The following is a 27,127-nucleotide window of genomic DNA, read 5'->3' as shown; positions in this document are numbered from 1 at the left end:
GATAGCGAACAGCTTGGATCCTGATCAGACTGCGCGGATGCGCAGGCTGGTCTGTATACATGCTGGTCGCTAACCCACTATGTTGGTTTTGTCGTGACGCGGCTCATATATTTTATTTATATTATGATATAACCTCTTATAAATCAGTTTATTTCTATGGAGAGATATAATATTGAGCAGTGTAAATACTTGGCTTCATAACTAGGCGATGTGTTACTTGCATTAGTTAAGTAGCCAATGTGATAATTATGAAGTTACCGTTATTGTTTTAGTTCATACTGAGCTAATTCTTTTTTGCTAGAAATGATGTTATAAAGAGGTTGGGAGAATTCATTTATGTGGGGTTTCATTTAATGAGCCCGGGAACGGGATAATATTTCCGATCTTGGCTATGCTTTAAATATTGTTTGTTCGACCTTTGAATATCTTTTCATATTATCCAATAGCGTGATCTATGAAAAGCACGCAATTTATCAATACATGCCAGTATAAAATCAGTCAAATTTTAGCCTATTTTAAAAAAGAATAGGAGAGACATTTGCCATTTACTGCAACGTTTAACAAGAGTTACTCCCCTCGAATATGCTTGATTTTGTTAGAAAGCGCAATGAAAAACCAACTACTAGACATCTGATCCACATTAATTAAAAGTTTGATCTCTGAAAAGAAAATTAATTAAATAAAGTATTTATCTAAAATATCAGTCAAATGTTACGGTATATTAAAAAAGAGTGACATCCGTCATATACTGTAACTGTGCAAGTAGAACCCCTCGAATATGCTTGATTTTATTAGAAAGTGCATTGACAATTCCGAAATATTGGGCTATTATGATAGCATAATATGTTGGATCATATTAAAAGCCAAACGTTGTGTTCATAACAATGACTTAGTAGGTCATGCCCTTTACCATCCTAATTAAAGAAAGTTTTTAATTAATGTTTTATTCTTTGTGGCCGTAGTACACTAGGATAATACAAAAACATCTAATTGTAGGAGAAACATTAAAAAGAAACGTTACATGATCGGAAATGTGCAGCGCAATCTGCGGTCCCGTTTCCGAGTTCCTATGATCAGCGAGCTATTTCTATAAATACATTTTATTTATTGAAAGAAACATTGACTATCTACCTAGATATCAGGGTCAGGCAATGAAGGGTGCATGTGACAATATCATTTTCAATGGTTTGTGTCGGGGAGTGGTACATAACACAATGTATCTTTTCTAAGAAAAGGTCAATGTTCGCTGTTTCAACAGGCGGATAATTGTAACCTTTAATTTTGTCATTTCTATATATTGACCTTTAGAGTCCGAGGTGACATATTCATAACTATGACTTTTGTGGTTGTAGTCCACAATATATTATGTTGACCTTTTAAAGGTCCGAATATTCATAAAGCAACAAAACATTTACTTACCAGAGGACGGGGTGCTTGTAAATCATTTATCAAGTGCGGTGACATTGACAGTCTTTATATCGGCCAAATGAATTTGTTTAATGGATAGAGATATTAAACTTGAATTAAAATAAGATTTGTTTTTAATGATTTTAATTTGAATTCATCTAAAAAACCTTGAATGTTTAGTAAATAATTATAATAGCTCTTTATATATTAAATGAATAATAATTTAATATAATTGCTTGTAAATAATATTTCATGTACCATTTTGTATCAATAAATACGTATATAAATGTGAAATAACTATTTGTAAAATAATTGTTTTGGTGATAGAACTACCCATTCAGGTCAATTTTGACTTGTGAAAAAATATACATATTGGTGTACCTTTGCTGCAGCTTGATCCTTCCCAACCAGGTTCACAGGACCCAGGACCTGTGCAAACTCCCGTCGTTTCGTCGCAAGTTGCATTATCATAGCAATGGCACGTGTTCGAACAATTAAAACCGAATCGACGATTGCTACAAACTTCAAAAAAAGAGATATTATGAATAAATAATTTATATCTAATAAATTATAATGGTCTAGGAAACATGGGAACCTAGGAGGCGCAAAACTTGTCAACTTAAATGTTGCAGACTAAGATCAGGCAATTTATTAAACGGACATCGATCCTTTAATCAGTTAGAAATAAATCATAGACGTACATTGGTATATAATTTAGGTAACTCTTAACAGGTATCAATTGTTCAAATAATTATGATTTTGCAAAACGATACAATGTAATTGATAAAATAATGATCCCTGAATGTTTGAACAATTCATAATATATGTTTTTACCTTTGTCACAACTATAGCCTTGCCAACCAGGATCACATAAGCCAATACCACATTCTCCTGTTGTACTCTTGCAACTGGTATCATTAAGGCAATGGCATGATGATGAACAAGCTTTACCAAATCTTCGATGATTACAGACTGGATAAAGTAAAGTTGAACATCATTACGACAAGGACGCCAATGAATAGAATTTCATTACCGACACCAAACGGTATTTAACTGTATATTACTGTATATGTTTATAACTGTATATCTCTCATTAAAGGGGGTTTGGCAGTGGATGGTGTATTTTTGTTGTTGTTTTTCCCTTGCCTTTAAAATTTTTTTTCGTATGTTTTTGTCTCATCACTTGTTAATATTTTCCTTAATAGTTGGAGACAGTGCCGTTTTTTAAAATTCTTTCCATTATTATTATCATTAACATTTTTCCCCGTAAATTTCATACAGGAGTTTTTCCTAATTTTATGAGTTATCGGTCAATTAACAACATAATAATTTTATACTCCTCGTCACTGGCCTTTAAAACTTTAAAAATAATTGCATGAAAGTATCGGAATAAATATGGTATCATAAATACTGACGTTGTGGGGAGGGCTGTTGCTAATGTTGTCATTACTTGTAGCCCGACCCATTTGCCCTATATATCTTTGTAAATGTTTGTTTTTGTATCATTCATGTAACTTTAATGTATTTATGTTAAGGGCTCAACAGACGGTAAGATTTTGAAGTACAACATCAACTAAAAAACGTAGCTGTACAAGCAAATCTTAATGTGTGAAGGCTTCTAATTTTTGAATTCGTACAACTTAATACTAGATTTATAGGATAGGACATGTTCTATTTCTTAATTCTAGTTGTTCAGACATTCTACGATGACAGATGACATATTTTCCATTTATCCCCTGACAAATTAGGGCTAAAATATAAACATATTAGTAAAATAGAGAAAAACGGATGTTGAAAAACACCTGAGAAACCCACAAATGGTGGCATGTTCGAAAACCAAATTACTCAGAAAATGATTATGGAATTATTTTTATTTTATTTATTTTAAATGGAGGAGTTTCCATCATTACTCATGCAGAAAAAAAATTCATCGTGAGATCATTACTCATGCAGAAAAAAAATTCATCGTGAGATCAAAATACAGAAGAGGCTTTAGGGTGCTCAGTTACGTCATTCATTCAAGAACATTGCATTCCAAAAGCTTCCCCCCATTTCTTTTGGCCTACCCCTTATTTAATTTTTTTTAATTTTGGGCAATACCAACAAAATTTTAAAAATTTACACTTTTTTTCCCTAAAAAAAAATAGTTCTGTTTGGGGGTTTTTTCGATGGGAATGTTTTGGACGGAAATCTGGTAATTCATACAATATAGATTTCCGGTCTGAATTCAAGTTATGTATTGCTTTGAAAAGTGTACATCCTATCTCAAATAAGTGTTGTACAGCTAAATCCTACCGTCTGTTGAGACCTAATTTCAGCAATGAGTAAAAAAAATAGAGACTTATTAGTTACAATTCAAAGCTGTATGAAGAAAACTATATTATTTTCTAAAAACTATGAGCAAAGAGAGCTATATGACTCATGTGACTGGGTCGTTTTATTAAAAAAAAACGACACAAGGAATGTTTAATACGGGCGTAAATGAATACTTTGAGTACTTTTTAGAAGAAATTAGTCAGAAAATTAAACAGAAAAAAACGGAATTTGTACTTTTATGGAAAATGGTAAAGGAGACGCCAATTCTATTTTTGAATCAAACGCCATGGATGAAAGTAAGTCATATATATTATGATATGGACAAATTAAATCGGAACATCATTAAATTGTAATAAATCATAATACAGAAGGCAAAGAACAGTCCGAATATTGATATTGCTACTGAGCTAGAACAGGTAAATGTATTACAATGGCAGAAATATCTGTGAAAATATATAGATTATCATATAACAACTGTTGCAACAAGACCATTGCCATAAGAATACAAGATATTCAATATATAATGGACACTCAAGTAACTAAAAAAATAACCGGAAGCAATTATAAAATGATTTGATCTGTTGTGCTCATTCATTACAGGGAATGTCACTTGAATTTAAGATGTAAAATCTGACTGAACCCATCCTTAAATGAGTAAATGAGCGCTAGATATGTTGTAGCAGCAGACTGATAAGTATAAATATCTGAAAAAGGTGAACCCTCGGAAGCATTTAATATAGCAAATTCATACGAAAATTGCAGACTCGGTTTCATCGATTCTGTACATGAGCTCTGACAGTTTACCATTATTAAATTGCATGCACGTTGAAACCACCCATATAACATAAATAATTATAAAGTGTGCATATTGTGTGGTTACTTGTGTATGATAAATAATGTTAAAACATCATCTACTCAACATGGAACATTTTTATATCTTCGAGGATTGTTGCATATGGAGTATGACAAAAAAAAAACGCATATAAGATAATATTTCTTGCATTGCTATGATTAGAAACATTTAAAGATTTTTTTTCGGTAAATAAGAAAATTGTTTAATTAAAATATGAATACCTGCGTTACAACTAAGACCTTGCCAACCGGAATCGCATAAACCAGCATCACAATCGCCCGTAGAACTGTTGCAGCTTGTGCCATTATAACAATGGCAAGTTGAGGAACAATTAAAACCAAATGTACGATGATCACAAACTAGAATATTAATAAAATTAATAAAAATTGGATATTAGCTGAACCGTTAACAATAGTAGTAAGTAGGTAAACAAATACAATTCAAACTGAAGATGAAGTCAAACGATACATATATCATGGATAAAGTAATCCAATTCTATATCAAAGTACCTTAGAATACATTTTATAAAAGGTTTTAAAACTCACAAATTATAATCAACTAGTATAAAAAATAAATATTAAATATCCGTACCCCGATCACATCTTGGTCCTTGCCAACCAGGGTCACATAATCCAGTATTACAGGTCCCAGTTGTACTGTAGCAATTTGTATTGTTAAGACAGTGGCAAGTAGATGAACAATTATACCCGAATGAACGATGATTGCATTCTATAAAAATTGAAAACAAATGTTTAAGGAACTGCTCTGACTAAAAACATAAGATTGGGAATTTCTTAATAGGATCAAGCTGAGGCACATAAGTCAGACATACACACAGAAAAGTGACTAGAAATTCCTTTATAGTTTTGCTATTCTTTAGCCCGATTGTGTCTAGCAAGATATTGCCCATTAAAAAAAAAATCTAGAAGTTTTTTTGAATTTTACATTCTTTACCTTTATCACAACTAGGAGTCTGCCTCCAGATCACATAAACCATTGTTTTTTGGGGGGACATTCTTCCAGATATTGTATTACAACTTGTATTATTAAACAATGACAAACGGATGACAATTCTGTCCGAATCTTCAGATGTCACATGCTTAAAATCAAAATAAAAAAAACAATTAGCAATTTTTACTTTCCTGTAGTATTTGTGGACGTGCATGCTTAAACAAAATTTTATTTTCAGTTAAAAAAAAGATCTAGCAATATTTTTGAATTTTACATCTTTACCTTTATCACAACTAGGAGTTTTCCATCCAGGGGCACATATACCATTGTGACATTCTCCGGATATTGCATTGCAACTTGCATTATTTAAACAATGACAAACCGAAGTGCAATTCTGTCCGAATCTTCCATGGCCACATGCTAAACGAAAAATGAAGTAAATTATAAATAGGTTAGCAATGTTCACATTTCATATGATTCAATAGCTCAACCTGTACTTGAACAACAGTCTTTTAAGCAGATATAACATAAAGGTTTCGTGATTGATTAAGAATGCTATTATAGATTCATACCGGTTAAGTTCAAATGAATGATGTTCACATTTGGGACCTTTTATTCTAGTTTGTAGATAAATTTCATTGAAAATATGATATAGCAGATGTTTAAAATGGGAGAAAAATAAATATCAAAGTGAATTATTTCACCTTGGCTACATGTAGGTAATAACCAGCCCGGATCACACAATCCTGTATCACAATGTCCGCTTATATGATCACAGCTTGTGTTGTCTTTACAATGGCACGTTTGGTTACATTCAATACCGAAGTTCCCATGATTACATTCTGTAAAAAAGAAACATCCTATGAAAAAAACATCCAAGTTAATAGAGTATACTTATACATTTAGCTTTCTTTGACATCACGACACGCAGCAGTTTGCGTGATGCATCAACTGTAAAATTGAAACAATACAAATAATTTTAGACGTGCGCTGTATTAAAAATATACTTAACTTCATCATTGAGTGAAATATTTTAATCAGTGAAATGTATTGAAATCTATGAAATGCTTTCTGAATATGTCTAATTTGACGGAAAGATAGAAGAAAAAAACAATGTATGGGAAGCTGCATCAAGTGAAGTTGGTCTTTTCTTAAACTTATTGGCACTATATGTTCATATTGTGACCACCTATAGTGTTTAGAGTTCTATACACAACATATCTACTTTATGTCAAAATATGTTTATATTATATTTACAAAGAAACTGTGAAGCAATTATCAGTATTTTCTAATATCAAATTTAAGCATAGAATATCTTTAAAAGCATTTTTGTTCTATGTTTGTATCCGATGGAATTGAAAGTTACCAAAGTTTTAGCTGTATCGGGAACTTTAATCATTAGATAAATGAGCGTCAGTTATAAAAGTTGATGACAATGTTTGTTAATTTTAGTTAAAACGTGTTTAAGAATAAAATCTTATACGAAAATGTCAAACCAGAACAAAACATGCATTTGTAAGAGAAACGATATACAGTACGTATAATTAAAAATGAATATTTCTTTTCAAATCGCCATCCCGGTATGTAAATAACATTCGGACTTAGTAATCGTGCAGTAACTATCCGAACAGGATAAATATAAGAACCCCACTTATACGTTTAATGGTCGTTTATTTACAAACAGGTCTGCAAGTTCCAACAACCTCAGGTCGGACAATTAGTAGAAAAATTGTAAGGATCTGGATAAAGTGTGATCCCATGGAAGCATAAATCACAACAAAATTACATAAAAATTGCAGACTCGGTATTGTTTTGTTTTTACTTTTTTTTTCTGTGTGGAGTTTCTATGTTAATGTGAATGATTGTGTTTATATGTTTTTGAAAAAAAAAAATAAATAAAAAAAAAAAAATGATTGAGTCTGTACATGAGGGATAATGAAAAATTGCAACATCACTAACGCCCCTAGCACCGGGTTAAACGGTGCTCAATTTGCAGCACTGAAAATATTGGACATAAAGCATACACCAGCTTATTATACTAGTCTACATTTGCATGACGAACCTGAGTGTTATCGAGTGGTTTTCCTTTTCATATCATAACTTATAAACAATATTTAATGAGATTTACAACAATACTGTTAAAAAATGTTTACGAAACGATAGAATGCTTGGGTTTTAAACCGACGGAAAAATATATTATTAATGCAGTTTTTAAAAAAGTGTTTCATAAACTATATGAAAAACCTAATCATGAATGTTACCTAAGCTGCCGTAATTAAATAAAGTTTTTTGGTCCTGACTTTTAAATCCTTTTATACATACCGTTATCAAAATTCCCTACTCAAATTTAATACATTTTTACACGACTATGTCCTTTTTATAAAAATGTCCGTACGCGAACAAAATTTTTTTAAGTACGTGCGTGCAACGTAACTGTTTTTGAAAAAAAACTTAATGACTTAGAAAACAACAACATAAACATTGCTAATAATTAGCTGTTTACACCGACTTTCCACTCTATCTCGAAAATGCCGTTCGCTCGATTGTCAGAACACCAAAATTTTGGAGAGGGTCGTTGGTTTGCCGTGTGTATGGCCAAAATGGCTTTTTCAGTTGTCTTCAGTCAAAAAACAAGGCCAGTATGAGTTCACCACTGATTTATAACACGATGATATATGTTTAGAACGACATCAAATAAATGTTATTTCTAATAAATGCTGTAAACAAAGGTTCAATAGAATGTTTTAATAAAAATAGGATTGACTGATTTTGAAACCAGAACATTGAAATTTTTAAATATAAGTACAAAAATAAGAAGTGTTATCAATTTCCAAATCCACATGTAAAGAATAACAATCTGGTTTAGAAAATAAGCCACTCACTTGACACAATATATAATTTCATCATATCAATACAATACAATGAGGGGCATATTAGTGTTTGCATCAATCAATGGTAATATAATTTTACCTAAATGTTTTAGAATCATATTTATGCTCTTATAGAAAAATATTTAATTATAAGTAATGTGAAACATATTATACTTTTATCATGTAACAAAATGTTACAAAATGCCTTGTGTCGAAAATGAAAATACAAGACCATTACTTCCACTATTTTATTTTAGCAAGCAATTATCATAGTATTGCAAGCAATCCATAAGTCACCTACCGGTTAGAACCCCAGCAACATTCTGAAGGGCCATTGGCCATTCACTAATGTTTCAATTTTTCTCTATTTTAAGTAAATTTGTTGGAAAAGTTCTTTTAAAGTGATCTCGGGAAACAGTTTTTATGAACAGACAGACAGACAGACTGAAGGACACTCTAAAATTAATTTTTGAAACATCCCTGTTACCAAAATATAACATTTTTAAAAGCAAAATTCTTAAAGAGGAGATAACTCTTGAAATAAAGATGCAAGACTTCAAACATGACGTGAGTGTTAACAAATAACAATTAGTAATGAAGCTGTTCATAATAAATGTTTATTTTGAATTTGAAGTAAAAGAATGTTAAAAAATGAAAAAATGAATATGAAAAATTCAAAGTTTTTGGAGAAGATAATTCTGGTAATATGTATGCTAGATTCATAAACCTTGTCATATAAGCATGATGTGGAAATTTGAAGTAAATTCTATAAGTAATGAAGAAGTTGGAGTAAAACATACCAATTTCTCGAAACAAATCTAAGTTCAAGGGGGACATAATTCTTAAAATAGTCTTGCTAGAGTATTGAACCTTCCCACACATGATTTAAGTGATAATAAGAAACATATATATGAATTTTAGAGAAGATACATTAAGCAGTAAAGAAACTTTTCATGAAAATTCTAAGATCAAGGGAGGCAATTCTAATATTTTTTGTTCTAGAGTTATAAAACCTTGTCACATATGATGTGATTGATGACTAGAAAGTTATATTTAAAGTTTGAAATAAATACCTTAAGAAATAAAAAACTTATAGTGAAAAAGCTGAAAAACTAGAATCAGAAATCTTGTCGAGGTTGCCGACGTTTGTTAAGTATGACAGATTTCAATATACTCCCTATAGTCAAGATTAAAATGATGTGTATTATTTCCATACTACCATTTATACAAGTCATATTTAAAGTTTCATAAAAATTTTAAGCTCTTTTTGACTAATCACAAATATTGTTATATTTGCCATGTTTTAAGCCTATTTGTTGCCATGGCAAGCATTTTTTTTTCAAAATTGGAAGAAAAGAAAAAACATGCATAATCTCAAGACTGCCATATACCCATATTTCAAGTTTCATAAAAATATTTTTAGTACTTTTTGCATTATCACTAGATCCAGTTTATGTGTAAAATTTGCCATATTTTCAGTCTATTTGTTGTCATAGCAACCATAATTTTCAACATAGGGAAAAACGAAAAAGCTTGCATAATCTCCAGACTGTCATCTACCCATATGTCAAGTTTCATAAAAATATTTCCAGTACTTTTTGCGTTATCACTAGATCCAGTTTATGTGTAAAATTTGCCATATTTTCAGTCTATTTGTTGCCGTAGCAACCAGAATTTTCAACATAATTAAAGAAAAAGACGTGCATAATCACCATACTGCCATCTACCTATATTTTAAGTTTCATAAAATTATTTCCAGTACTGTTTGCGTTATCACTAAATCCAGTCTATGTGTAAAATTTACCATATTTTCAGTCTATTTGTTGCCATAGCAACCAGAATTTTCAACATCGGAAGAAAAGAAAAAAGACGTGCAAAATCTTCATACTGCCATCTACCCATATATCAAGTTTCATAAAAATATTTCCAGTACCCGGGATCCAGTTTTGTGGACAGACGGACTGACGGACTGACAGACGGATGGACAGACGGACTGAGGGTAAACCTTAAGTCCCCTCCGGTAAATCGATAGGGGGACTAAAACATAAGAGTTCAATCAAAGCAATTATAAAAGCAGGGCAATATTTACATAATTAAGAATTACACATACACATATAGGGATATCCATGATATTCTTTTGTGAAACGATTATCACGGTAAAGTGATCTATAGTTTCCGATAAAGTATTACTGTAATAATAATTACAACAAGGACTGTCATGCAAAAGTCACGAATCCCCCTGAAAAAAGTTTTGTAAGTATTTCAGAAAGGTATTATGAAAAGGAAAGAGAAAAAAGTAACTATTTTCTTAAAACTGCTCTTATAAAATGAAGGGCTATTCTAAGCATTTTACCACATTGACCCTGGAGGTAGGGACACAGGTCTTAGACGACAGGTTGTCTTGATGTAGTAGACATTTATGACACTTTATATTTTATTAGTTCAATGCATGACAATGATACAGGCCGGATACGGATGTGTATTAAGTCTTATTGTGGGAATGAGTACATTCAAACTTATAATGAGATCGACCAAGAGGGTCGTGGGTTTAAAACGCGACACTTTGTCTTGACGTGGTAGACATATATCCTAGGTTAATTAAAAATCCTTCCACGCATGACAATATTACAATTACGGACACGAATGTGTGTACCTTTATACTGTAATTATGAGAATGTGAACCTTCAAACTGAAGGTGTGATTTTGATCTTTCAGGTAGGGTCAGGGGTCTTTGAGGCAACATATCACCATGATATGATAGACATTTGTCACAGTACAGTCCGGACACAAATTGTGTGTAAGTATATGACGCACACACAAACAGACAGATATACCGACAGTCAGGCGGACGGTGAAATTATAATAAAGGGCATAAAAAATTGATTTTTCCCAAATAATGGAATGTTATTTTGACATTAAAGTCGGAAGAACAAAGAGAGTGTTTTAACCATTTAGTTACGACTTACCTTCCGCACATGCCTCGCCTTTCCATCCTGCAAGGCAACCAGGTGTCTGACATTTCCCTGTCACTTGATCACATGTTTCATTGTCTGAACAGTGACAACTATGCAAACATCCTGATCCAAAGGAACCTAGATCACACTCTTTATAAAAAAAAAACACATTTCCTATCATATTCGTGAAATAATGATTTCTTTTAGAATGTGTCGAATAGTATTAACGAGGACATGTAAGTATTTTCAGTAAAATATTTAAAAACAGGACAGAGACAGCTAACTCTAAAGTATAATCTATGTAATAGTTTTGCCGCAATAAAGTTATTATTTCCCGTGAGTAAATATAATCAATATTTTCTTAGATACGACGGAATTATTTACCAATTTCATGTACCGTTAAAAGTTATTCTACAAATAATATTATCATGATAAGGTGTTGAATTCGTGTAATATTACAACTGACATAGTAAATCACATGCAGAGACAACATATCACCATGATATGATAGACATTTGTCACAGTACAGTCCGGACACAAATTGTGTATAAGTATATGACGCACACACAAACAGACAGATATACTGACAGTCAGGCGGACGGTGCAATTGTAATAAAGGGCATAAAATAAATTGATTTTTCCCAAATAATGGAATGTTATTTTGAGAAAGTGTTTTAACCATTTAGTTACGGCTTACCTTCCGCACATGCTTCGCCTTTCCATCCTGCAAGACAACCAGGTGTCTGACATTTCCCTGTCACTTGATAACATGAGTAATTGTCTGAACAGTGACAACTATGCAAACATCCTGATCCAAAGGAACCTAGATCACACTCTTTATAAAAAAAAACACATTTCCTATCATATTTGTGAAATAATGATTTCTTTTAGGATGTGTCGAATAGTATTAACGAGGACATGTAAGTATTTTCAGTAAAATATTTAAAAACAGGACAGGGACAGCTAACTCTAAAGTATAATCTATGTAATAGTTTTGCCGCAATAAAGTTATTATTTCCCATGAGTAAATATAATCAATATCTTCTTAGATGCGACGGAATTAACTACCAATTTCAAGTACCTTTAAAAGTTATGCTATAAATTATATTATCATGATAAGGTGTTGAATTCGTGTAATATTACAACTGACATAGTAAATCACATGCCTTTCCATTAATACAAATTATAAATAAAAAATTAGTAAAGTAGCATTTTGTCAAATATCTATTTGCCAACCAAGAATGATAGATTTTCATATGTGTTATTATTACATTATTACATTACATAATTACACACTGAATTATATTTTGTTTGGTTTTACCTTTCTCATATAACTTGAATTCACATAAGGTCAACACGGTCTGGTTCAATTCTACTATGAAGTATTGTGCAATTATTGTGTCTAAGTGTTTCGTAAAACTCCGTGTTCTTTTATCCATTAATGGAACTTTGTAAATCTCCATTTTATTTGAAGCTATTCCTGGCTTCATTGACACGTTGCCAGCATAAATTGTAGCATCTTGTAATTGCCAGTTAGAATCTGCAACAAAAAGGAAAACAAATAGATTTGTAACAAACGTTTTAAAAACGAATAAACGTCGTCACTTGTTTAATAAGCTAACTTGCCTAATGATTGACCTTAGATTATACATGTATTTCTACTGTCTTATATGCCTAAAAATTAAATTGTCTATTATTCAATCCGACCTGTTTAACAAACCATAACCTTTATTATAATTTGATTTCAAATAATTTTTGAAGATACTTATATCGTAATATCCGTTCGTTTCATTTCCTTGTTAGGTTATTACTTTTTAAAACTAATTACATTACGAGTTTTTTTTTAATGAAATTCGGAAAACACTTTCTCCGTAAAGAATATGTTATTAAAAGAAGATGAAAATCTAAATACAAAACTTCATGTAGTTAAACAATTTATATAATCTTACTTTCTGCACGTCCAAATATCTTCAAAGAACCTATTAAGTATTTTTGTCCAAGATCAATTTGCCACCATGAAGGAAAGTCTCCGTTTGTAACACTGCAGCATTTACAATCATCTATTGAATAATTGTGCTCTCCGTCTATTGCTTTACTAGAGTTAAAATCTTGTGGATCATTATATGGAGAAAATATACTGGATTGGCTTGTTGTTACGTTTGCTCTGATACGTTCAATAAGATTGAATTCTGAAACGATTAAATTGAAACTTCTTTCATCGCAAAAACAAATGTCCGGCGAGTGACACATATGAGCGTGATGAAAACCAGTATAGAACCATATTGTCTATGTTAACAATATGCATCATGTCAAAATAAAAAACAACAAAAACTGTTGGGAATATAAAAGAGACAAGCCATTTAACTCAGTAGGCCGGTGAAGACAAGAATCACGGTTGTCCTGTTCAACAAGATCCTATGTAAATATGTTTTGTTCGAGGTTAAGATTGGTTCAATAATGATAAATTCTAAACCATAAAAACTGAATTTAGCAACATATTTGAACTCAATGTGAGAACTGAAGCCTCAAAGAATCAGACGACTGCTCTAGGAAACTTGCCTTAATGTTTATATCAAGATTCCACGACTAAGCTATCTGTTCAGGTGTTTCCTCATGCTCAGACTTTTAACCGTGATGCAAAACAATTCTTAGAACTACATAAAGCTAATTTTATTTGCAATTTTTACATATGATAAGTTTTGTTGACATAGACAATGTGGTTCTATAATGGATTTCATCATGCTTACCGAACACCTGTGATCACAAATGGAATATCAATACAATCAAAATTTAACATCTTTAACAGTGTAAACTTAAATCTTATATTACCTGCTGGTAGCCATGAAAACAGTTTAATTATAACAGTTTGTTAAGACTAAATGTAACAATGAATGCCTGACATTAATAATAAAGCCAGAGGCTCTATAATTACCTATGTTGTATATTCAACTAAATAAGGAACCTTTGACACAAATAAAACTAAATACTAGAATTTTCTTTCTTACTTTCTATTGGGGTGTAAACATACAGCTTAGATAGTGATATACTGGGAGAATTTTTCGTTTGTCAGATTATTTATTTGCAACAATTGTAGAGAAAGAAATTATAGGCATATCTTTCAAGTGTTGGAAATCGAGAAAACTTACAAATGACCATGAACCAGTTCTTAAAATACAGTAAATATGTGCAGCCAGAATTTTTTAAATCTTTAAATACATTGGATTAAACATATGTCAGTAAGATTTCTAGAAAGTTGAGGAAAGTTGGACACACAAAGTTACAAATTTATTTTTTAGCTGACATCATTTCCGTGTGTTAATTTTAGTATCTCACCATGCAAATTAAACGGTTCTGTAATCAAAGACAGAAAAATGAAAACAAATGAAGAACAAACTATTTGAATGTGACTTTTGGGACTTTAATAGAGTATATTGAAATTGTACAGTGGTCGAATATGAACTGACAAAATGCATGACATCGTCTAAAGATACTTTCATGTTGGATTAAAATACTGTATTCTATATTTTATGAAATTCATTTGTATTGTAAGATATTTGTATTGTTATGTGATAATGAATATTTATTTTATTTTATAATAAGTTTTATTCTTTATAGAATATGTTTAATATAGTTTTACAATAATCAAGTCCTTTATTTTATAGTGTTTTCGGTATTTTCCCTTAAAAAATAGACCACATTCATTGTAGTGTTAAAGTATGTTCCATAACAAAGTCTGGTATGTAAATATTTATCTATTTGAGTTTTTTTTATTGTATTGTAATTGAATAGTTTTGGGATTATTATTTTGACATGTTTTATTTAAGGATAAATGTACGTCGAGTCCGGTTAGAGGTCGCACCTATGTATATATTCTATACATTTTATGTTTAGGAATGTTACTTGCAGGAACTTAATTCTTAGCAACATGATACTTATAGATACGGACTATTTGCGGACTTTGTATATATTCTTTGTAATAATAGGGCCCGTAAGTCTCGTTTACTTTCACTTTCGATTTACCACTTCCGGGTACATCGGCAGACTTATTTACCGTTACGCATATAGGTAACCCGAAGAACTCGAGAGATATAGAAGTTAAATTTGTTTCGGTCCGCTTCAAATTTGAAGGAATGGAAAACACTGGTCAAAAAATGCAGGTAGGTCAATTATCTGACAGAAAAACGAGGGATTTATAAAGTTAAATAAAACTAGTTTATTTTCGGATAGTGACAATTTTTTTCGGATGTTTTGTCAAGGTAGTGAATTCTAGTTGTTTAGCTTTTAGTATTGTTTTAAAACTACTGATGTGAGAAATTTATTCAAACCATTTTAACTTATTGAAATAAACAATTGAGAAACACTTTAATTCTAGTGTTTATAAAAGTTATACAAAATTCGGACATTGAACAGTAATTCGGATATTTCATCCCTTCCATTTTATCAAGGTTTCAATTACTTACATTAGTATAATAAACCCAGGTCCCAAGTAAGAGTTTTGATTATTAAATAATTAGATGGATAGATCATAGATGTATGCAAAGTTTAATGGTATTGTTCCATTTCTAACTATGGAGAATAGTATCATTTTAGGCACTAACAGTAAACACTTATTTTTTTATTCTCTTCCTTTTTCAATTATATATACATGTTAATATGGTACCTAGCAAATTATGATGGAATTAAAAAAATATAATATTTGAATAAACCATTTCAGATGTGTAGACAGGGAGGTATATGACAAGTACATGTATAGAATATACAGTTCTTCACTATGGACCATTAATCAAATGTTTGCACTGCCTATGATCCTGAAATATCTATACATCAAAGGTAAATACATGTAAAATAATTGATTATTTTTTAGTTGAGATCAGAAAGATAAACAATTATCAAAATATTTTAATATTTTTTGGATTTCACTGCATAATAATTGATAAGTAAATAAAACATGAAAAACAGTCATGTTTCACATTGAAGAAGATCAAATTTTTTGACTGTTATATATTACATGTATGTGTTGTTGTTTATCTTTAATGTTTATTTACTTCAAATATGAAATTTTCTGTCAATCATGTCAAGCTTATTAAGTTTAATGTAAATATCATTTCTAGTGTTTTACTCAGTGAAATATATTCAGGTCTAACATGTTTTCATTCTGCAGATAAAAAGAAAAAAGATGAAGGGACTTTGTCCATGAAGACCTTTATTGCAACTACCATCTTCCAGTTCCTTAATTTGAGAATGATCTCAGAGAACACACAGTTACATTGAAATATTAGTTTAATATAAGCCACTGAGAATAGTCAAATGTACTTTCCTGAAGAAGATGAATGACATGCAGCACAAAAATCTTGATGTAAAAGAGTTTGATTTTATGGTATTTGACACTATGATTCCATAATGTAGTTATCTTGTTAATGTCACAGTGATAGAAACAGAGTAAAATATCCACATTTCATTGCAGTTTTAAGTATTAAAACTAGATGTTCTATAAATACCAAAGTAGAAAACACATCAGAGATAAGGATTTTCATGGAATCACAGTATAGTCATATTTCATTATGGACATTAAATGATAATGAAGTAAAGATGAAAAAGAGATAGCAAAACTATTATATATCATCTACTACTAATATTGTGAGGTAATCATTGATAAGCTCACAAATTTGCATTCAAAGCTTTGATATCAAGCTGACCATTTTTCAACTAGAATATGTTTTATAACTCTATGATAATTTGTTATTGTTATTTATGGTAATTTTCAAACTCTTTACATTTGTAAAAGGAAACATTCTTATTCTTGTATAAGTAAACTTTCACAATGTAAAGGTACATTGTCCAAATAACTAATAATAATTTCAAGTGCTTTCCTGAAGTTTTTCTTCCACTGGAATATCAGTGTGATATATTTGCAAAGCAGTGCACTATAAATTGTGTAAAAATAAAAGTTTATCAAACTTATGAACTGTTTTTGTTTTGGTTCTACTATTTGGCATATATTTATAGCAGTGCTTGATCATAATGGTTCATCTGCAAAATAAGTGTCACTGTGTACTTTAAGCAATGGTTAGATTGCTTGAATATACAAGCATTGACTATAGTAAATACTATGCATGTCATTTGAATTTTGTCTGTCCTGAAATCGAAACAGACACTATCTAAATGATACTGATGAAAAGTTCTTGACAGCTCTTCAATGACTACATTTACACATGGACAAAAGTTAAAAGCATTCATTGTGTGTTTTTTTTAAAAAAAAAACATTGACAATTTTGAAACATCCCAATGGGTATATTAATGTACCAGTGATGTAATTGTTTTGTATCAAGTGCAAACCCTAAGTGTTGCTTGTTTTGTATAGATGATTCACTTTTGGTCAAATTTCAACAGGTTCAATACATTATAAAACAGGTAATTTGAAACACAAAGAAGTATATGGTATGTAATAACTGTCCCTCTGTCACTAAAATCTTTCAAGGAATGCAGAATTGCAAGTCTTCTCCAATTTTGTGATTAAGAGACAGACTAGTCTTGGGCTTTCAAGGGCTAGCAAGCTACAATGTAGTGTTTTGCTACAGAATACTCAACACAGATGAATTGCATTAATATTGTTTACTCTGGTATTACTACCTGTCATGTACAATGCAAATCATGGCTTTTCTAAGAGCAGTGACAGGCTATTACTGAAAGGAAATTTACACATCTTGCCTCAGACACAAGTTTTTCTTTGAGATGATTTTTATGAAATTTAAATGATGGTTATAGATTACATTACTTTTACAATTGCAGTGATCATGGTGATAGTATGAAATGAAACTCAATCAAGATAGAAACATTTTAATGCAGATCATTTATCTTTTTACCATTCTTGTCACCTTATGAGTCTGTTTAAAACAATTTTATCTTAACTGTTTTGAAACTACATGATGCTTGGTTGAAACTGTTTTGGACAGCCATTTGCAGAAGATAAATTATCTTTGAATAATTAAGTTAATACAAAGTTACAAATGACAGGTTATTTATTTGTAACAAAGACAGGTTATTTATTTGTAACAAAGACAGATATTTTGTTTAACATTTTTACACTGACATATATCTTTGAAGAGTCTTCAACCTTAGTTTTTATTAGAATACAAACATTCAGTCACACAGTTTACACAAGACATGGAGCTTTAAGAAGCTTTAATTCAGTCAAAATATGTAATGGACTGCCATGTCTCTACCACTTTGTACTCCAAGACTGTGTATGGTCATTTCCTTTTAACTATGTCAGGTGGTATCACTATTTGGTTTCTAATCTGATGGTGAACACTCCAAAATAAATCAAGAGCCATGCCAAGTACTCAATATCCAACCATGAAATCACATACCTGCATATTAAGAAAATTTATCATGAGTTAAAAGCAATTATAATTGGTCAATTCAATCATTTTCATATTGTCATGAATAGAAAATAATGTTGAAAAGGAAGAAACACTTCTTGGTGTCCTATTTTTGTAGATTTGCTTTGACAACTGATCTTTAAAAAATTGTGATAGTGACTTAGTTCTTTTAACCATTTACTGAACATGATTTAACTAAAAAATATGACACACTTACTTGAGAAAATACTTTAATCAGTATTTAACATGAATTAACTACATATGCCATACTGTTTGTTTATTTAGCTACACTGTAATTATTTACAAAAACGAGAACATTATCTTATACAAGAATATTTATTTTTCATTAATGTAGTTGAAGTAGCTTTAAGTATATATTTCTTACCAAAACGATTTTACAGCAGAGCATGCATGTGTATTTACATCGGATACTGACGTCTTTCATCTCACCACTTTCCTCAGTCTAAATATCTACACGAGCAAAATATTTCATTAAATTTTATGACAATTTAAATTGGTAATATATACAGCTTGACTGTTTATGCTTTATAAAGATAATAATAATAATAAATAAAATTTTCAGTTAGAAGAAAATATATTCAACTAAAACACACTTATAATCATATTGAAACGTTTTATCCGAAATATGCGCTGTCCGAAATTTCTAAACATTATATACTTCTGAGAGATAATCAGGTAGCGCTATAGAAAACTGATGAAATCAAATTCACCAGTCTGAAGTCAGATGCGAATGATGTTGTATCAAATAACAAATTTATTAGATTTACATGAACATGAAAAATATTACAACATTTATTGCGATAAACTGAATTCGAAATGACAAACCCACCTGAAGATTATACGAAGTTGTCTTTCATTGATACTTGTTCACAAGATGAAGCCATTTGCATTTCGTTACAAAACAAAACACTCTGCCAATTTCTACATATCCTTTGCTTTTCCGTGTAAGTTTTACTTTCCCATCGGCATACAAGTATTACCCAATATAGATAAGCAATGTTGTTGATATTTGTTTGTACCCGGAAGTGCAAAATATCGTGAAATCTCGCAAGTCACATGACGAGACTTACATACCCTATTATATTTATCTAAATTAACATTAACCTGCTGGAACTGAAAGTGGCATTTGACACTGTTACAGAATCAGACAGCCGACACTTCTGTGTAGACTGTCAAGTCTATATATGTTATCAGCTCATTTTAGGTTCTGTATTTCAAAATCCCTTAAAGTGTAAATTGACTGTTTACCGTGTGATAGAATTTTTAGATTTTAGCATATCATATTTAAACGTTGTAAGGGAAACGAAACGAAAGTTGCGATCACGTTTACAATTATCTGCCTAATTTAAGGGTAGGAAGGTAAAGGATAACTACTTTTAGCTATTCCAATCATGTTAGCTTCACAGCGCCTTCTTAACATATTCTAAAATTTTTGCAAAGCTAAGATAAATTTTCTGAAACAATTTGATTAGTTTGGTTGTTTCTGAACATCGTAGATATTTCGTATGCAGAAGTAAATAGATATTTGATCGCAACTGGTGATTTGAAAAGGGAAACATGCTTGCCAATCAATATAATTAAAATGTCGTATTTAAATCATTTAACTTGTCATTTTTGTTAGAAGTGTTGTCAATATGAATCAAATCTAGATCTATATATAGGCAGATGGATGGATGAATGGATAACAAAGTCATGACAATCTATCCAAAATTCAATAGTCAGACCTTGACAGTTATAAATCATACCCTTAAAGAAATAACAAAGTTAAGACAATATAAGAAGAATACCATCGTTTTCTGTCAAGTGCATTTAAAAACAATGCCCGGGTAATCGGCCAAATGCTTTGTAATGAGCCACCAGTGCTTATTGACATTCGTGATTATATTCCTGAACATTTAAACCTGAACAGTACCTTAGTCTACAACGGTGCACTCAAAATTGACACTTATTTTATGATTATAATGCTGTTGTTAATACGGCCAACAGAGCTGTTTTCAGTGCCTTCAATCAAGAAACAATCTTAATATGAATTCAACACTATGATATATATTTATAATGACATAAAATAAACTTCATTTATATCTACTTTTCACAACAACTGTAAACAAAAGTTTGATGACTTTTTTGATAAGACTAGGAATAACTGAAAATATTGCATTAAATTTAATAAGCATCGCAAAAAGAAGGGAAGGAGAATTGTCTATTTCCAAAATCCACATGCAAAGAACAACAGTCTAGTTTATAACTAAGCATCGACCTGACACAAAAAAGAACTACATCATGCCAGTACAATCACGATTAAAATCGTTATTAGTATTGGTATAAAACAATTATACTATTAGATATGTTAGTCTAATTTTTATTATATACTTATAAATGAAATATTGAGAAATACTGAAGAAATAAAATACGTATTTTTATTTTCCGTATTTTTACTTCAGTGAAAACGTTTTCCATATTTTCACCAGTGTCTTGTCTTACTATTTTCTTCTAAATTCAGCTAATATACAACGTTTAAGAGGAAATCTTTGAAATTATAATGTTTAAAATACGAAAATGTATATAAGAAACAGAAAATTCAAGTTTTTACTCTAAATTCAAGATTTGTCATATTTCACACCACTCGATGAAAATAAATCATGTATTTATAGGAAAAAACTTGAATATCCTCAATATAATTAATTTTATGCTCTTGTAGAAAATGTTTAATTTTGAGTTATATGACACATATGTTTTTTGTATGTAACATAATGTAACATAATGCATTGTGTCGAAAATGAAATTACAAGACCATTACTTTTACGACTAAAGTTAAAAATAATGACAATCCATCGAATAATGAGTAAATTATATTTGCATTTTAGTAAAGAACATAGTGCGTTGTAACAAAAGTGGAGGTTCAAGACAATTGCTACTATTTCCTGATGTCAAGATCGAAGGTTATTTTTTACAAAATCAAGTACCAAACATATAAGGGGAATAACCATGGAATTCTTCGATAATCAAGATATTTTTACTTATGGTTTTAAAACATAGATTTATTACCGATAAATTATATCTGTTATAATAATGACATAAAAGTAATTGTTTTTTTTTAAAAATGAATGTTATGAAGACATTAAAGACAAAAATGTTTTAACCATTTCGTGACGGCTTACCTTCGGCACATGCTTCACCTTTCCAGCCTGCTTTGCAACCAGGTGTCTGACATTTCCCTGTTACTTGATTACATCCGTTATTATCTGAACAGTGACAACTATGCAAACATCCCGATCCAAAGTAACCTATATCACACTCTGAATAAACAAGAGCCAAATTCATCTTACACTAGTGAAATTATCCTTCTGTGTGGAATACTATTCATGACGTTATTTTGAAACACAACGCTGGTATTTTTAAGCAAGCCATTTGAAAACCATTGCAGTAACAACTTACTCAAAAGTAAGTGTGAGCTATGAAATATTGATGCCGACATATAATCATTATTAAGATCATGGAATCCACCATTACTCAGATACATCAACATTTATTTCCCGATTTTAAATACCTTTACATGCGCAACATATTTTAATAATGTCAAGATGTTTAATTCCTTAAGTAAGACAATTACCATTGTAAAATACTTGCACTTACATTGATCAAATAATAATTAAGTCCTTAAAGCCAAACACTTTAGTTACCGTATAGTGGCAACTTGTCATATTTGTCGAGCACAGATGATAACTCTTTTTATAATTACATTGCAAAGATTACATAATTACATACTTAATCATATTTTGTTTGGTTATACCTTTCTCATATAACTTGAATTCACACAAGGTCAACTCTTTTTGGTTTAATTCTACTAAGAAGTTTTGTGCGATTATGGCATCTATTTTTTTCGTAAAATAACGTGTCCTAGCATCCATCGATGGAACATTGTAAATCTCCATTTTATTTGAATCTTTTCCTGGCTTCATTGATATGTTTCCAGCATAAATAGTTGCATTTTCCAATTGGAAGTTATAACCTGTCAAAATATGGATTGGTAACACACGTATAACGAATAATCGTCTTTTATTGTTTTATAAGCTGGTTTGGCATTGTTGACATTAATTAGATTTCTTCTGTGTAATATGCAAAAAATAAATCGTTCTAATTTTTCACTGATAACTAGTATCAAAATTTTGTTTTCAAACATTTTTTTGAAGATACATTTGTTGTAACATCACAGATTATCTTTCTTTCGTTTCGTTTTCTGATGAAGCTAATTATATATTTGATAACTAATAAAATTACGAGGATAGTTAATGCAAGTTTGAAAACACATGTTCCATATTAAATCTATCATTAATGTACTATAGAAATCTTAATACAAAACCTCAAAATATAAAACCTTATACGGTTAAACAAATTATATTATCTTACCTGCTGCACGGCCAAATATCTGCAATCCACCTATTAAATATTTCTGTTTAAGATCAATTTGCCACCATGAAGGAGGGTGTCCCTCTGTTACACTGCAACATTTACAATGATCTATTGAATAATTGTGCACGCCGTCTATTGCTTTACTAGAGTCAAAATCTTGTGGATTTGTGTATGGAGAATAAGTACTGGATTGGGTTGTTGTTACATTTGCTCTGATACGTTCGATAAGATTGGAATCTGAAACGATTAAATTGAGACAAATTTGTCGAATAGCAAAAAAAAAGAATATAATAAAATCAAAATTGTACATTTTTAATAGTGAGCAGTGATATCAAGATACCAACGTTCCATTCAAATTGTAATAAAAATGAATTATAACAAATACATACTTAAAATGCAGGAAATGTTGTTTGAGTGATTTGTTTGGGAAAGGTACGATGATAAAATAAGATTTCTAATGTCACATTTTGTTCATATCGCAAAGTTCGAATTAGGGAGGGTGGGTGGTGGTCATTTATCAGCTTTCCAAGTGTAAATGGTTGGTGTTCAGGTCAATATCAAAATAATAATAACGTTAGATTGTACCATAGTTCTTTTCAATTTTATAGTCTAGTTCATGTATATATTCAAAAACCTACGTGACTCACAAAATACTATACATATCAGTCGGAATGTATCAGTAACGTTTATAAAGAGTTTGGGAGTATTTGTATATCAAAGGTAGATGTTATATTTCTTATCATTTTTCGTTATAAATTGTTGGTCAATGACCATTATAGTAGCTAATCTTTCTAAATATTAAGCCAATCAAGCTCAACTCGTAAACGGAGTATAATGCCACAAGTATGTCACTAATATCAGCATAATGTGATCTTGCAATCATTTGTACTTTCTGTTTTGAGCATACATTCATAAGATTCGTACCGTCTCTAGCGAAACACTTTGAAATAAGTCATAACAGAAGATAAACGTAGAAAAATTCCTTCCACCGAGAGAAATGAAAACAGATATAAAACAAAACTTGTAGAATTTATGTAACTGAATATGTTCATTGGAGAAAATGCACATGGGGCATTCTATTTCACAAATCATTTAAAATTCCTACTTTGATGCGTTAAAGTAAAGTAAGTTTAATTTGTTAATTAAGGTCCAATAGTTTGTGGCTATTGTAATGTTTTCCGTTATAAAATTGAATGGTAATTTTTGAATGTTCAAGCTTTAATATAATTATTGTAAGGATTTGCAGTCCTACATGACCCCATACATCTGAACACTAGCTAATTATCGATGAAATATAAGAGCAGTTCTATAATATTGATATTGACTCTAAGAGGTACTTTATTAATAATTAACTTTTGGGCTACTCGAGTACTAATTTGTTACCATTGCCAACATAAAGTCAAATTAATACTTGGTTTCGATAATGGCCATTATGAATTCGAGAGCCATTATCGTATAATAGCGAGAAGCAACCAAATATTAACGTCTATAATACATATGCCAAGTGTGCATTGAAAATACTAAATTAAGACATTCGCCACTATTCTTGGTTGTCGCCCTTTCTAAGAAAATGTAAGCAAGTATCCGTTATTCAGTCGTCAACCTCCGATATTCTAAGAAAACATAGTAATCCAAAATAAAGATGATAAAGTGTTATTTAATTGTTGTGTATGATTTTATATTAAGAGCATAGTGATATTGAATTGAACAAATCTAAGGCTGATTTTGTCAAGTAACATATCATATAGCTCAAGATAACACCGACCATGATCACGGATCCAGATCTGTTCCCTGTATTGTTGATGTTTCTAGTTGTTCAGTTGTTTCACATAGTCATATAGTTCTGAAGATGATAACTCTAGTTTTATATAGATGAATAATTCTTTAGCTTATATTGCTTTTTTTATATTTTCTGCTGCCTTCACATTACAGGTCTACCGTCAATATGAAATCATTTTACGAATTTCGGCGGGTCACGTTTTGCTTTGGCACAGTTATTGAATATATTTCCCGAGTTTATAGGTATTCAATGTTTAACATGTTGTGATGTGGCTTGATAATGTCAGATAAACATAAACCTTTGTTTGAAAGTGATTCCACTTAATTCAACGTCAGCGGCTATCTTGCAAGTCACTTAAAGTTGGTTTCGTCATTTTAAACGTGCGTTCATTCGCTCGCCCATTATGGAAAAAATTCCGAGTAGCCAGGCGGTCGAAATCGCATAATCTTGACCAAGATATTGCCAAAATAGCATTGAATACCCTAGACTTTATAACTATGCATAGTAACATAGATATAAATAGTTTTGTTTGCTTTATCAAAAGGATTGCTTTTGTTCTATAATAATTTATTATCATTGTTCTTCTTTCGTTGAGATTTTATGTTATCTCTATTAAACCATTTTTTGCATGTTATTAATATCTATCATGGTCATAATTTACTTTTAAAATAGTAATGGACTTTAACTTTCCTATGAGGACCATGGTTGTTCATTTTGGCCATCTTACGTCTCGTTGAGATACTTATTTTTTATCATATTATTAAACAAACAATTTGTGGGTATAATATTCAAAGGACTTTACTTTACACTGTCATTATAATTATTAAATCTTCAGAAAGTTTAACATCGAGACTTATGACCCCGATGTACAATATGATTTTATTTGGCTCTACAATATCTTGCATACTTATAAATATTGTCATGACAATAACGACGACTATTGTTATGAAAATATAAGTCAAAATGGAGTCATAATTACCTGCAAAGCATTTGATTGTAGTCGCTTGTAAAAGGAGCAGCACAATACAATAAAGTAACGTCATTGTGTCTAAGTAGATATTCTGTGAAAGATAATTCATATACACATATACTATCATAAGCAGTTTGATAAATATTGTTATTTCCGACCTTTAAAATGTAACCAAATAAACTTAAGGTTCTTGTCCCACATGATGTTCTGATGTAATTATTAATTTCATTTAATCTTATCAATGCCTCATATTTATTTCAGAGCCCATTACTGTTGATTTTGATAGATTTCTTTGATTTTATGTATTGTTTAATTCTGGTGTAAAATAAACAGATCATTTCATATTGACATATCTTGGCAGCCTGTTCACATATGATATAAACGACATTCCTGAATAATTAACCGTTTAATTATAACCAATATTTTCAAGTCAATACTTGGCAAATGAAGTTATAAATTATGGGATAACGAATGAACACAATCAGCATCGCCTTTAAAGTAGTAACAGAGTTCTGGTGAATACAAATATGTAACCTTGTATTACATTAAAAAACATAATAATAAAAAATATACCTGGCTTGTTTATCCTTCACTCCACACTGATTATCAAGGAAGTTAAAATTTCTTAAATTTATCTCTCACCGATATCAGAAGTATAAGCTGTTATCTAACATATTCCGGCTTGTTAGCTTCTTAAGACACTGTCAATCAAAATAACTTATTATCTCTATAAAAAATAAGTTTTTAAAATACCAAGAAGACGCCTAGGATAATGTATCTTGACTTTGTTTATATAATATTATTCAAAAAGTGACTCTTATGTAAAAGTTGTCCTGTCATGGGGTCATTAAGCTTTTAATATACTGTTTTACCAAATAAGTTTTATTGTCCGGAACTGATGTTCATAAAAGATGGAAATTGGGAACATTTGTGCCGGCATGTGTGTAGTGAATTGAGTCTTTAACAGATGGCACATGTACACACTGTTCTTAATGTAGACTGCTACTACTATAAGGAATGTTATTAACAAAATACTAATTGTGTGATTGTCTTAAATCTAATCCGGCTGTACATGTACATAGTCTAGCCTTGTTTTAAAGTTTATACTTGGTAAATAGGTCTGTGTCCAGCTAAGTGTTTGTATAAAATAGTTTTGAAGTTATCTGAGTTTAATGATGCAATAACACTTTTTTAAGTCTGCATATCAAATCCT

The 27,127-nt window shown here is 30.7% G+C and overlaps 1 protein-coding gene and 2 long non-coding RNA genes across 3 annotated transcripts in view; 1 reads left to right on the top strand and 2 right to left on the bottom strand.

Moving 5' to 3' along the window:
- Nucleotides 1–1,692: 1,692 nt before the first annotated feature.
- LOC132731734 (protein draper-like) overlaps nt 1,693–27,127 on the bottom strand; it is a 52,727-nt gene continuing 27,292 nt past the window's right edge. Inside the window, exons 8-11 of the mRNA XM_060717984.1 lie at nt 5,168–5,305; nt 4,798–4,935; nt 2,242–2,379; nt 1,693–1,929 (exon numbers count right to left, since the gene is read on the bottom strand). Coding sequence (XP_060573967.1) covers nt 1,745–1,929; nt 2,242–2,379; nt 4,798–4,935; nt 5,168–5,305 — 599 coding nt within the window. The 3' untranslated portion in view covers nt 1,693–1,744. The remainder of the gene's footprint in view (nt 1,930–2,241; nt 2,380–4,797; nt 4,936–5,167; nt 5,306–27,127) is intronic.
- Nucleotides 15,340–16,707, top strand: LOC132731756 (uncharacterized). The gene is made up of 3 exons (XR_009625925.1): nt 15,340–15,508; nt 16,066–16,181; nt 16,513–16,707. It is a non-coding gene; the product is annotated as an uncharacterized LOC132731756 (long non-coding RNA).
- LOC132731741 (uncharacterized) lies at nt 18,558–19,829 on the bottom strand. The gene is made up of 3 exons (XR_009625922.1): nt 19,584–19,829; nt 19,119–19,204; nt 18,558–18,721 (listed from the first exon to the last, which is right to left on the bottom strand). It is a non-coding gene; the product is annotated as an uncharacterized LOC132731741 (long non-coding RNA).

The sequence above is a fragment of the Ruditapes philippinarum genome, unplaced genomic scaffold (assembly GCF_026571515.1).
Source record: "Ruditapes philippinarum isolate M1 unplaced genomic scaffold, ASM2657151v2 ctg2334_1_1_1_1, whole genome shotgun sequence".
NCBI lineage: Eukaryota > Metazoa > Mollusca > Bivalvia > Venerida > Veneridae > Ruditapes > Ruditapes philippinarum.
This window is presented reverse-complemented; position numbering and strand designations above follow the sequence as displayed.